Source organism: Anarhichas minor, unplaced genomic scaffold (assembly GCF_050575085.1).
Source record: "Anarhichas minor isolate MPS153535 unplaced genomic scaffold, ASM5057508v1 ptg000011l, whole genome shotgun sequence".
NCBI lineage: Eukaryota > Metazoa > Chordata > Actinopteri > Perciformes > Anarhichadidae > Anarhichas > Anarhichas minor.
This window is the reverse complement of record NW_027466457.1, coordinates 5,587,208-5,600,599: the sequence shown is the minus strand read 5'-3', so window position 1 is coordinate 5,600,599 and position 13,392 is coordinate 5,587,208. Positions and strand designations below refer to the sequence as shown.

The 13,392-nt window shown below is 41.5% G+C and overlaps 1 protein-coding gene across 1 annotated transcript in view; it reads right to left on the bottom strand.

Moving 5' to 3' along the window:
* Positions 1–121: 121 nt before the first annotated feature.
* igf1ra (insulin-like growth factor 1a receptor) overlaps positions 122–13,392 on the bottom strand; it is a 74,574-nt gene continuing 61,303 nt past the window's right edge. Inside the window, exons 14-21 of the mRNA XM_076089034.1 lie at positions 13,224–13,326; positions 12,922–12,992; positions 12,601–12,830; positions 12,031–12,135; positions 11,593–11,752; positions 11,219–11,348; positions 9,056–9,190; positions 122–5,833 (exon numbers count right to left, since the gene is read on the bottom strand). Of these exons, the coding sequence (XP_075945149.1) occupies positions 5,218–5,833; positions 9,056–9,190; positions 11,219–11,348; positions 11,593–11,752; positions 12,031–12,135; positions 12,601–12,830; positions 12,922–12,992; positions 13,224–13,326 (1,550 nt within the window). The 3' untranslated portion in view covers positions 122–5,217. The remainder of the gene's footprint in view (positions 5,834–9,055; positions 9,191–11,218; positions 11,349–11,592; positions 11,753–12,030; positions 12,136–12,600; positions 12,831–12,921; positions 12,993–13,223; positions 13,327–13,392) is intronic.

Sequence of the window (13,392 nt, the reverse complement as noted above, 5' to 3'; positions counted from 1 at the left end):
CAAGCCAGCGGTCACAGCGAGGTAGATCTCCTAATGAAGACATTTCACACAACACAGACTTATCACTGAATGATGTGGATTGGCAACCGTGGCTTGGGAGGGAATTAAATGGAACAAACAGTAAAAGTTCTCATTCATTTATTTATTCAAAATTTCAGAAAAAAAAGAAAGTACAAGAAATTCTCAGATACACATTTGGAGATGGCATGTCAAAACCCCGTCTCAATTATAGGTGTGAAAAAAACGTTTGAGGCCTCAGATACAGAGCTTGAAAAAAAGACAGTCTAGAGAAGGTTGTTTTGATTATTTCTTTCCCCAATCAGGTAATGAACACAGATTTTGTGAAAGTATTGTAATGAAATAATAGTAGTAAATCAAGGCCCCCTCAGAAGGTATAGGAATGCAAATCATAAAAAGAGAGGCATGATAATGATAAACCTCAAACTTATTATTGCAGTTTGAATGCACTGACGCATCCTCCATAAACCCAAGGTTTGCATTCAGAAGAATAAAAATGATAAAGATGACTAAGTTGAATGTTTTTTAAGTTAGTTAATTAATCTGGTAATGCAAAAAAAGCAACTATAGTGTGAAGCTGTAAACCTAGACCTATCATCTTTTTCTAATCATGTCGTTTACTCTTAACCATGACTACCCGTAATCTACGCAACATCCCTGTCCCATACATGTCCTGTTGATTTAAATGCTGTGTTTATGATCTAATGTTAACCAGTAATTCCACAGGTCAACAGGTCAATGTAACGTCTACTCCCAGAACTGGAACATTTGTATTTTATCATTACATACATCCAAATGGAAAAACATAAATGCACAGATATGTAAAGTAACTACACAAGCTGTTTGCTTGTCAGTGGTGATTTCTGTACCGATGTGATATTCAGCAGCAATCAGTTTTTCAACCAAAAATACTTTACCCTTTGATTCTCTTAAAATCATGCACAGAAAAAAAAAGCTTGAGAAGAAACTAAATTCAGGACCCAGATTTCACAATGTTATCTATAATCCCATTTTGTTTATTGCTTCTGGGTGTTAATTTCAACATGTATTTTCAAATTACCCAGAAGCCCTTGCACTGAGACAGCACTCTCCAAGTAGCCGCTGGGAGTAGAAGTGAAGTTTTTATGAGAAGTTTTGAGATGTAAAAGCTTCTTTGCCACCTTCACACTTAACATTTTTGATGACAATATAAGATCCACTGAGGTGACTGTTTTAACCAGCAGCATTAGTGTAAGTAGCCGTAGAAATAGGCCAGAGAGGCATTGTAATGATCAAAAAGTCAGAAACTGGTGGAAATGATCTGTGTCTAGAGCTCGAATCCCATGGCATTCTGCACAGCAAACAGACTTGGACAGGGGAAGTGATGGTGTGCACTTAAAAACAAAGAGTTTACAAGGTAACAAAAAAAAAAAAAAACGACGTAACATTGACTGACAAATGATTGAAATTCTCCATTTTCTCTGAAGATAGAAACATGTAGGTGGAGTTGCTGCTATCTCTACGCTCTTTGTTACATTCATAGCACTGACCCATATACATAACAGAATATCATTTTTGAGAGTGTGGATGACATTTGGATGTTTGAGTTGTGCTGTTACCGTGCAGCCAACACATTGTTTTTCTTGGAGATCAATAAAACATTTTTTCCCTTTTTAAATATTCCCCATGATAACCGTTCGGACTTCTATTATAAATGCATTTTAGATGAAAAAAAATTAAGTTTTCTGTCTTTTGAGGATTTAAAGGTTGTGAAAATATGTTGGTAGTCAGTGGAGATGGGATATTTGATGTTGACGTTGTGCCCTGGTCTCTTAAACTGCACCTGCGCTCAGCCTTTTTACACTGCATCCAGTCAAATTTAAGTGTAGGTTGACATAATTATGTAAAATACCCGACAACAATTTAAACTGATTCTGCGGAGAACTAAAGCGCACTGTACTGAAGTCCTCTCGTGTATTCTCAGAGGTATACACTTACTTTTTGTAAACCACTGGGCCTAAAATCGGTGGACTGAACTCGCAACACAGATATTCCATCTCCTGTCCAAGTTGTCTTTGTGAGGTTTATCTAGATCCCCGTGGGTTTTATCCAGATGATGACGTTTCTATACAAACTGATGAAAGTGAGATGTACTTGTTTTCCATACACGTTCATTCAAAAAAGAGTGAGGTAGATATATACTTGAAGGAAAAAAAAAAAAAAAAATTTTTTTTTTTAAAGTCCCCCAGTCATGACACCAAAGTAAATACATACAAAAAAATCCAACTTTATACTGAATCATGGGGCATTTATACAGTGATTTAAACTGATATCACAAAAGGAAAATAATAAAAGTAATAAATAACACTCCTACAGAGAAAAAAAAAACTTCAAAGAGAGGGGGGAAAAATCACAAGGCAACATTTCAAAAAAGACTAGGAGAACTCCTTCAAAACACTTTCACTACTCAGCCTCCATTTAAGAGCCTTTTCCATTCATGACGGTGAAATGTGATCCCTTCCCTGGACTTTAATCCATCCATTATTTGGTTTTCAGAAGCAGTGATCATGGAGACAAACAATAATATCGGTTTTCACTTTGATGAAGTAACATTAGCAGAAGTGGCGTTGTATTGCGCTTGAGAGTGTTGATGTAATAAAAAAAAAAGGGAGAAAGAAAATCTGATTTTGAATTATGGTTGGCATATTTAAGGCAAATAAGACAACCCATTCAGCCCTATTGATTCAAGGGGAGGCAAGAAATGGATGGGTTAAAATACCAGATCTGGTGTAAATATCTCGTGCACTGACTTCGAAAGGGGAGGGGAGAGAGAGAGGACACTACTGGACTCAACAAAACATGATGGGGGGGGCGGGGGGGTACAAGTAGAGGACGATCATGAGAATGTGTGGAGAAAGCAAAGCCTTTACTTTGACCTGAGATTGAGTTGCACCTAGAGGGCAATGCTAGGCGCAGTGCTAGACAACAAGTACAAAAAGGGTGCAGAAAGTACACGCTCACAGATCGAGCTAAGGTGTCCATTCCAAATAATAATAATATTAATAATAATATAGACATCCATGAAACAAATACAGGAGGAAAGATTTCATAAAAATAAAAGGCAATGAACAAAATATAGTGTTACAGAAAAACCTTTGGGGTAACAGAAAAAAATGCTTTTGTATTTAAATCATCTTTTCTTTTTTTTTCTTTTTTCTTTTTTTTTTTAAACAGTTTGAAGATATAAAGAAATGGACTGTAGTGGAGACCATAAAATACCAAACCTGAAGGATATATATATATACATATATATAACATCCAAAAGAGAAAAAGAATAAAAATAGCAGCTTTGTTCTGTACAGACATAGAGGCATACATTTTGAACTGTAAAAAGGTTTAAAAAAGTGACAAAACCAATGATGCGTATAAAAGTGATCCTGCAGTCTAAAATACAACCGTAAGATCTTTAGATGTGTTTGAAATGTAGAGAAACGAATGAATATTCTAAAAGAGACCTGCTGTGATTTAAAAGTCGTCTCTGGGCTACTGAAATCTGATCCAATGCCTTCTCGCTTTCCGTCTCCGGTCTTCGACTCTGTTTGCATTACTAAATTATTTGGTGCCATTTAATTTGAAGAGCAGCATCAGAGAGAACGAAGTTCACCTCCCACATGAGATGCACAGTTTACAAGATGTCAGATGAGGTTTGAATATATGAAGTGGAGGCAGAGCCGTATCCCTTGATTATGAAGTTCAGTAACTTGCAGTGTGAAACTTGTGATGCTTTGTTTAGATTTGTTGTTTTTTTGACTAAAACAAACAGACTGAGGCTGTGATTCAGAGTTGGCTGATTTAAGTGATACGTGTTCTTTCCCCAGCTGTTCAAGGGATGAAGGGGGAAAACCCAAACAAATCCAGTTTACCACAAAAGAAAAGCAGCAAATCATTACACGCGAGGAGCTGGAGAACCAATCAAATCTGGCTGTTTGTTTAGAAAAATGACTGAAATCAATTACCAAATTAGTTGCGTGTTTTTAATTGTTTCAACTTAATAAATATAATAACATTTAAAAAGTTATTTTAGTAAAATTCCTGTTTATTCCATTTTCAGATACATTTTTACCAATATTGAACTTTAAATTTGATTAAAAGAGGCCTTTGCTTACATTTCAAATCCTAAATCAAACAGCCCTGCTTTTGTGTTGGCCTCTCTTCACGCAATTCACTTAGAAGAAATTTAGTGACACGTTTCTCCTCCAAGAATCTCAATGCTCGCTAGATTTATTCCGCCCCCCCCCCCCCCAATGCAGATGCTGCATACACTGAGACAACTTTGACTGCAGGAGTGAATGCAGCCTTTCTCAACAGTAACACTGTATTCTGTCCTGTGTGTTAACCCCACACACACACACACAGCTGGTCCAGGAGCAGCTAGTACTCAAGATAAGCATGAAGTCTGAAAACCACCAAACAGCTCTGGTATTGTTCACCAGACAGTCTCAACTCTGAAACACCGCCTTAAACAAGAAGGGAGACCTTTATAAACTGAAGAAAAAGCTTGATTTGGCAATAGTTTGGCAGATACACAATAGGCCCTCCGCTTCCATTTTTGACCCGCTCCTGACGAGATCATAGAGATATCAACAGGAAACAGGAACAATGATCTTAGTCCAAACTTTCTAATTGAGGCATCCTCACATGACATGAGCCGACCTGCTCATGCAAACAAAGTCATTTTGATGGAAAGTCTTTTAGAAATGAAGCCATATTATAGAGAGAATCACGTGTTTCGTATAAATACACACTCAGTTATCCACAACATCCTCTCTGAAATCATCAGGAAAAAAAGTGCTCTTCTGTTGGATTTGCTGGCAGATATGCTAAAAAAAGATTTTCATACATTTTATGTCTAAATCTGTATGTCAGGATACATGCCTGTATTGTTTTCCTTCTCGAAGGACTTCTGTAACAACGACTGAAACACAGGCGGCACAGGAAGGAGTTCCCCAGTGTCGAGTCTGAGCCGCCAAACTCCTAAATGCTCTACTTTTTCTCAGTTTTTAGAGTTTATGTTTGACCTTAAAGGAGTGGAGAGACCATCTACTGGCACACAGTAGAAGAGAGTCATTTCTTACCTCATCCATCCCTCCTTAAGAGATGGAGGAGCGGTTTGTGTTACCCTGTGTAAAAAGAGGAGAAGAAGGAGGGGCTGGTCTGATATCAGCAGGCCGACGACTGGGGCAGTGGTAACGCCCGTTCGTTCTTTCTGCCCCCATTCATGTGTGCATAGGGCTGCATCTCGTCAAAGTTGGGCCGTAGCACCACCACAGGCCCGTTGGCCGAAACATGTCCTGAGTGCTTGTCCAAGGCTTGGCCTGGAGACGCCAAGGCTGAGGCAACCGGGCCCGGGGAGGAGGGAGACATGGGTCCCAATAATGGAGTACTTGGGCCTTGCATGGGGGATAACTGCTGGGTAGTAGGAGGCGGCATGCCTCCTGTGCACCCTGACGAAGGCGCGTTGGCGGCAGCAGCGGCAGCAGCAGCGGCAGCAGCAGCGGCAGCAGCGGCAGCAGCAGCAGCAGCGGCGGCAGCAGCAGCAGCAGCAGCAGCAGCAGCAGGGGGCTGCCTGGTGGATGCAGGGTCCAGTGGAATGTTCTCCATGTTTTCTACCTCCATGTCCAGCTCCTCGGTGTCCGGCGGCTTGTTCTCCTCGCTGTAGAAGAAGCTCATTTCCCTGAAGGGAGGATCCAGTTCATCTTTGATGCTGCTGATGATCTCCAGGAAGGACGGACGCATCTTGGGATTATACTGCCAGCACATCCTCATCAGCTCAAACCTACAAGTGATGCACAAAAGGGTCAGTAATGTACGGTAGATCTTTTGGGATTTTTGTTGTTAAAAGAAAAAGGTTTCGTTTTTTTAAAGTCTAATACAATACATAGTTTTTGCACTATGAACTTCAGGACTTATTTTTTTCTAAAAAAGACATTTTGGAAGACACCAACTTAAATTAACTCACTTTGACTGATGCGTCGTTTTAGCCTCATATAAGCTTTGTCTGCACAAAATGAGAACTGTGGATATTGTCCACCAGCTGAGAGTGTAATTGTGCTACTTCACATCCAGGAGGACAGGAGGGAGGATTACAGCAACTCTTTCAATGTACTTATGGGCATGTGAGTGTTGTGTTGAGATCGACTTGGAAAAAACATGAACATACCCTATAAAACTTTAGAGTAGGAATACTTTGCATTTCTCACCAGCAGGTGGCAGGAGACACTGAAGTTAAAGCTCAGTTCACTATATATTGATCTTGAAAAACAAACTTTGCAGACAGCACAGTATATCGTACTGTAAACTAGATGAATACATTGTACTGCTACTCACTGGATTACTACTACAGTAAATGTCTGATAGACCAGATGCTTTGATTAAATCCATTCTGTGCTTTTCAAAACAGTAAAACAGACAAAAAGTGTTACATCCACACATTTTTTTGTTTCACATTTTGTATAGTATTCCTATATTAGTGGGCGTGAATGTAATGAACTGTTTGTACCTTTAGCCTGACGGAAACGGCTCATATAAAAATGATGTGAAATCACCTTTACCGGCCTCTATCTCTTGGACTTGCTGATCAATTTCATACAGTTTTGTCGTTGACAGGTGCTCTTAGTGAACATGCCAGTTCAAATGAGATATTCAAAATTCAGATGTGTCATATTTATTGCTACATTACAACACATACAGTAGGATCAGTGATGTCGCATGTACTCAGCAGCACAGTAAATTATACGTAAGGTTACTGTGCCAGGCCAGACCCTGAGCTTTGGGAATGTCAAAACAACATCATAAAAGAGAGAAATATTACAGTTTTGTGTGGTGCTTCACCACACACCACAACTTCAATTATACACAAACAAGCTAAGAATACTCTCCAAGGCCTGCTGACAAACACCTCAGTCATCTCTCCTCCGCTCTTGCTGTTCCCTCTCTCTTGTTTTCTTTCTCTTCCAGTAGTCTCTTTGCAGCCTACACCGGTCTCTGCAGCTGAGTGCCAGCTCCCCTCTGCACATAGGAATTATGGGTAGAACTTTCCCTAAGCACGCGCCCATGGAGCACGCGCCCATGGAGCACGCGCCCATGGAGCACGCGCCCATGGAGCACGCGCCCATGGAGCACGCGCCCATGGAGCACGCGCCCATGGAGCACGCGCCTCGACCTCATACTCTGAAGCAGCAGGGGGTGCGACTCTGGCTTGTCTTTCAGCAGTGCAGCAAGTGTCTTAAAGTTGACGTTAAGATGTCCAAACCCACGTTGGCATGAAAGAACTTATCGACGTCAAACCTATTCGTTTGTGCATTGCCAGCAGTTTTTTTTTCTCTCCATCACTTGTGTTTGTTTACCTGTTCATGCACATTTGGTACATTCAATTCTATTTTAACAATCCAAATGTGGTGTATGAATAAAGTTTTACTGACTGCCTGTTCTGTGTTTTTCTTTTTTTCGTTCCATTTAGCTTGATATCTTTGTCAAGCTGTACTTCTGTATATGTATCGCCCTGTTAATGTGTCTCCTGCACATATATATATATATATATATAAATGTAGCGCTGGCTTATGTATGCGTGTCTGAACTGTTGTGTCACATCAATAAATACCTATTGTAACAAGCACATATCGGGTGTGATAGTGAAAAAATGTGCTTTCAAAAGTTAATTTGGCAGCAGTCCGGCTTTTGTAAAAGAATGTGCACCAGTCTAGACACAGAAGAAATTTCACCAGCCTAAAAAAAAAAAAAAATGTTCAAAAAGAAATCTTGAAACACTCAAATAAAATCAGAAACAGACACACTTTCAGGCCAAGTGGAGTACAGAACGGTCTCCAAACATCTATGTTAAATGTTTAATAATCTCTTGCAACAGAACTGCACAGCTTCAGAACTGCAACATCCCCATGTGGTGAAACCTCGATGCATCATAGCACTGTGAGCGATACTACACATTCCAAAATAAATCATGTTGTTTAATATAATCACGGAGTCTGGATTTCATTTTGGCCCAACCCTGCGAGAAAGAATGCCCTTTTGTCCACAGGAAACTCTAGACAGACACATGGGACATCCAATCAGTGACCCACAGCTACCTGACCATGGGAAAGACCGTACAAGGAGGACACATTCAAGGCTCTCCAAAATATGACTCATCTCTGTTGTCTGCTATCCTGCCCGCTTTCTCCTCTTGTATCCTTATATTCAGTCTTTGTATGGACGTCTGGCTCCACCACACTTCAGCAGTCTTCTGGAACTCTCCATTAAGTCACTACATTGAAGGCGAACCAGCGGCAAAAGGCCTGAAATGCCTGTGTGTTGCTCCCCGACCAGGAGGCTAACCCCGTCCCCGCCACCACCTTTGTAACACAATCCACACGCTCCTGTAATCAGGACAAAGCAGTCAGGCTGCCATAGAAACGAGAGGTTTGTGTCTGCACAACATTCGGCCCTCTTTTTTTCTACTCGCACTCTCTTTCGAAGGTGAGGTCAGCCATGGAGAGTGGGAGGGGAGAAAGCAGAATGCCTTCTTATTGAGGTCAGAGTGGGAGAGGAGAGAAATCCATACATGCAGCGCTGCATGCTGACAAGCAGGCTGTGCTGTGATTTCTCTTCTCTTACAGCCAAGATGATTCATTAATGAATTATGTCCCTGTCTCTCCCACTCCCTTTGCTGACAGTCAGACATCATCTCCCTCCTCATGCCACCCACGAGTCGTGGCGTCCCTTCTATGGGCCGAGGCTGACGGGTGAGGAGGCTCCTCACTGCCAGCTGACCACCAGGGCCGTGTTCGTCAACGGACCACATTTAACCAGTGACGTTAATGTCAGGCCTCATCTTGGCTCTACTTAAGCATACACACCACACGATACCTTAAACACTTCAAACCACCACTTAAAATAGACGCTGGACAAAATGCTAATGGCCCTGAAGGCTGTGCGAGGCCCTTCAAGGGTGATGTAACATTAACCTTACACAGTTATTGATCACAGATACAAGGAGACTTACAGCATGTCAGGGCAGTTGTCAGGTTTGTCCAAGAGACCTCCCTCCATGACGAAGCGCAGCACTTGTTCATTGGACATGCCCTGGTAAGGCTGTTCTGCTAAGGTGGCAATCTCCCACAGCACAACACCAAATGACCTGCGGTAAGAATTGAAACAAGAATTTTATAGTATTTATTTACATTTCTGTAACGACACAGATCATGCACACTGTACTCACTTTATCAAAGGATTGTTGGGCCAATCAGACCTTCATTAGGTGACTCATTAATTCATTGAACTGTACCTGATGAAGGTCTGAGGACCAAAACATCATCAATTAAGTGAGTACAAGTAGTCGACTGTGTGCAGAATTCTGTGGTTTCTTCACTTTCCCTTTTAATACAAAGCATGTAGAGTTACCTTCCATTAGTGTGAACCATCTTTCAAAGCTTTTCAACTGTGGTTTTCCCACTTTTCAGGAAGCCAATGGTTTCTTTTTGTTTCACAAAAAAGCTTAGGTAATCCATTACAGTGAATATAATGTCTGCTTTTATTGATTTACATTCCACGTTGTGGTTTAAGTGAAGACACAATTTGTAGTCTTTTTGGTTGATTAATTAATAAAAAGAAAAATAAACACTGGTATGAACATTTAAAGCTGCCCTAATCAATATTTTCATATTAACACTGGGTCAGATGACTATGTGTAGTGTGAGAGGGGACACTTCTAGCAACGAAACCACAGAGAATCACTCGATTGCAGTTCCCAACAGTTGTCAATTTTCAAAGGGGATATTATGTCAGCGTTGTGTTTACAGTTTGCTCCACCGCCCCAAAGTAGCCAAAAAATCCTATTAATTAATTCAGCTTCAAGATACTTTTGATGTAAATAGTATCATTAACTTGTATTGAATTGAAATGTATTATTAAAAAGTTTGTGTTATGCTCAGCATTTTGTGGATTTCTGTACCTAAGTGGCCAAGAAAAATGATAAATGCTGCTTTAAATACTGCAACTTTAAATCCCTACATTATCTGGAGTATAAGTAACCTGTTAACTAAAACATAATGGTCAGCGCAAGAGTAACCTGACAATGAGAGAAGCAGCACACAGCAAACACATCTCCTTATGTCGTCTACATCATGTTAAACCTAAAACCTGGCAGCCCTTAGGAATTGAGGGTAATGTAAGCTGTGTATCAGCGTGCCAGTCACTGAATCAAAATGGACCAGCCTCAGTATAAAGTATTTACAGTACAGTGAACGTCACCTCGGTTTAACCTCGAGCTACATTGCAATTATATTACAATGAAACTACTCATGAAGACAATTCTTATCTTGACTAAAAAAAAGCACACTATTTTTTCACTCCTGCTAGTCAGAATTACACAACTGGCATGAGTTCAGTTTACGTTCAACAGTCTTTTATTACGACACTGCATATAAGTGGCTGAAACAGTCTTGTGCTGACAGACAAAGCCACATTCGGACAGCTTTTCTCGATCAACAAAATAAAAGTCACCTACTCGTGGATTCCTAAGGAGCCCATAATGGCTCGGTCTTACGCTAAACCTCATCTGCACAACATCAAAGAGGAAGATAGAGAACGCAAATGTGGAGGTGGGTTTGTGCTGGCACTGCAACCTATCATTTGAGAACATCTGGAGCAGTTTAAGCCCACTCTTAAGGACTGACCCGTGGGACATTTTGAGTTGGGAAACAAAAAATTGCAAGGGAGCTAGTAAACACTTGTATTTTTGTAAAACAATATTGCTCCAGATAGAAAAATGTGGCAGGACTGTAAACTGAGAGTTCTCTGCAAGCTGGAATAAGAAAGGTGTCAGTAAAATAATACAGATGTATCTTGTTCTACGCTCGTCTGGAGCCAAGCTGGAAACCAAAAGATTGTGATGGTTTTGCTAGCTGTCACAGCATACACAGAGAGGATTGAAGGCAGGAAATGCATGTTCAAACGGTTAAGTGAAGTGTGTGTGTATATATATATACACATATACATACATACATTTTAAAGTTTTGACACCACAGCATGAAATATTTTTGTGATTCCACTCAGTAATTTGTAGACTTGTCTGGAATACTCTGCAAGGCCCCTGGATTAGGGCAGGTTTATGCATGCATGATGCAGGCTTGAGAGTGTGTGTAAGAGAGTAAGAGAGTTCTCATACCAAACATCAGACATTGTAGTGAACACGCCATCTTTCAGCGACTCTGGAGACATCCAACGGACAGGCAGCAGGCCCTTCCCTCCTTTTCGGTAGTAATCCGTCTCATAAATATCTCTGGTCATGCCAAAATCTGAAGAAAAAAAAATGAAAACAGAGGTTGGGAAGGCCACTAAATATCACTCATTCTGTGTGAGAGAGGGAGCTCCTGAGAGCTCATCCATTCCCTCACCTCCTCCCTCTCTCCCTCCCTCTGTCCATCTACATTAAGACTGCACTGCCTCAGGCACTCAGAGAAATACAAGCACTTATTTTCGAGGCCAGTTCAGCATTGAGCAACCAGGGGAGGCTGAAGGCATAGTATTAACTTGACTTACCTCCAATCTTCACAGTGAAGTCCTCCGCTACCATGCAGTTCCTGGCAGCCAGATCTCTGTGGACAAATTTGTTGGCATTTAGGTACGACATGCCGTCTGCAATTTCCCCTGCCATCTGGATCATCTTTTTGAGCGGGGGTAGGACCTGGCTGGTGGAGTTCTGGGGATGAGGCGAGAGAGTGAGGAGTGAAACAACACTGTACAGTCAGCCACAACACCGGACACTGGTTACAGCTCAGCATTACAAAGTGAGGGATGGACGCTGTGTGAGGAAATGTGAACGTGGGTGTGGGAGAAAAAGGGGGACAGGTTGTGTGTATGTGACAATTCACACCATCACCTTTTTATGTAAGAGCTCTGACATTGAGCTGAAATGTGTGTGTGTGTGTGTGTGTGTGTGTGTGTGTGTGGATGTATGTGCGAGGAAAAGCTGCTTACTTCTTTGCGCAGAGAGCGCAGGTGGCTCTTGAGATCTCCACGGGTCATCAGCTCCATAATCACCAAGGTTGGCTGTCCCTGAGAGACTACACCCAGCAGCCGCACCTACACAAATCACAATACAGCACAGGTCAGGTATGATGAGTCAAAAGTCCCAAATCCATTCTACATTTGAATATGTAGTGTAATAATGGAGCGTTTAGAGACTTGATAAAAAGGTTGTAACAGCAGCTTTTCCTCAGGAAAATCATTAAAACATCCGTTTAACGTAGTTAATGAGGCTGTGATCACGCTGATGAGAGAATCTACACAATCTCCAGGAGGCTAAACCCTGCCTCAGGCTGTAGCTGCATGAGTAAAGTAAAGCACAGTGTACTCAGTGCTTGTGACCTGCTGACACCTTTCTCTCTGCATCCATGCAGATTAATTAGGAAATGATAATCAAGAGCACTTTCTTGCAATTGGGTTCAATAAAACGATGTGTTGGGTTTTTTTCAAGCCATATTGTGACGATTTATCTGCATTTATTTCAGGCTTTTTCTCGCTCGGCTCAGGCCGTGTCGCTCTTACCACATGGTGACAGTTGAATTCCTTCATGACAGAGGCTTCATTCAAAAACTCAATGCGCTCCCTCATGCTGGCCGTCTCATTGACCGTCTTGATGGCCACTCGTGTCTCCGGGTCGTCCTTGACCACTCCCTTGGCGAGGCCTTCGTACACCATGCCGAAGGAGCCCTGGCCCAGCTCCTTGTGCATTGTGATCTTCTCTCTGGCCACCTCCCACTCATCTGGGACGTACACTGGCACAACACAGCAGACAGCGGGTCAAAAACATGCACGCACAGCAAAACTTAACAGTGAAAAAATGTACAAGATATTGCATATCCTTACTTTCAGCAGCACTGAAGTACTCGGGGTTGACAGACGCGTAAAGGACTCCATTCCCCAATCTGTCGCTATTCCTATTAACACAAAGACAGCTAAGTTAGTCAGCAGGCAGCTCTGACTGTGGATGTGACATGTAATTCTCTTTAAGAACGCTTTACCACAGGGGAATGTTAATGAAAACAACACCTGTTAACTCTAATTGACATTACACTAGTCATTAGGTTTCATGAGCATAGCGAGGTAGAACAACATTATCAGGGGACTTTGTCCGGCAATGTGGAAAGCAAGTCCATGAAGATACTTGCCTCTTTTTGTTCACAAAGAAGACAATCGTGGTGAGGCCGGCAATGAAAACTGTCACTATAATGGGAATTATGATGACCAAGTAGAACGTAACAACATCGTCTCCTGCCAGACAGAACAGAAAGGATTCATTTCTTATCTACTTTAGAAGTCAAGTTTTTGTTCTATAAA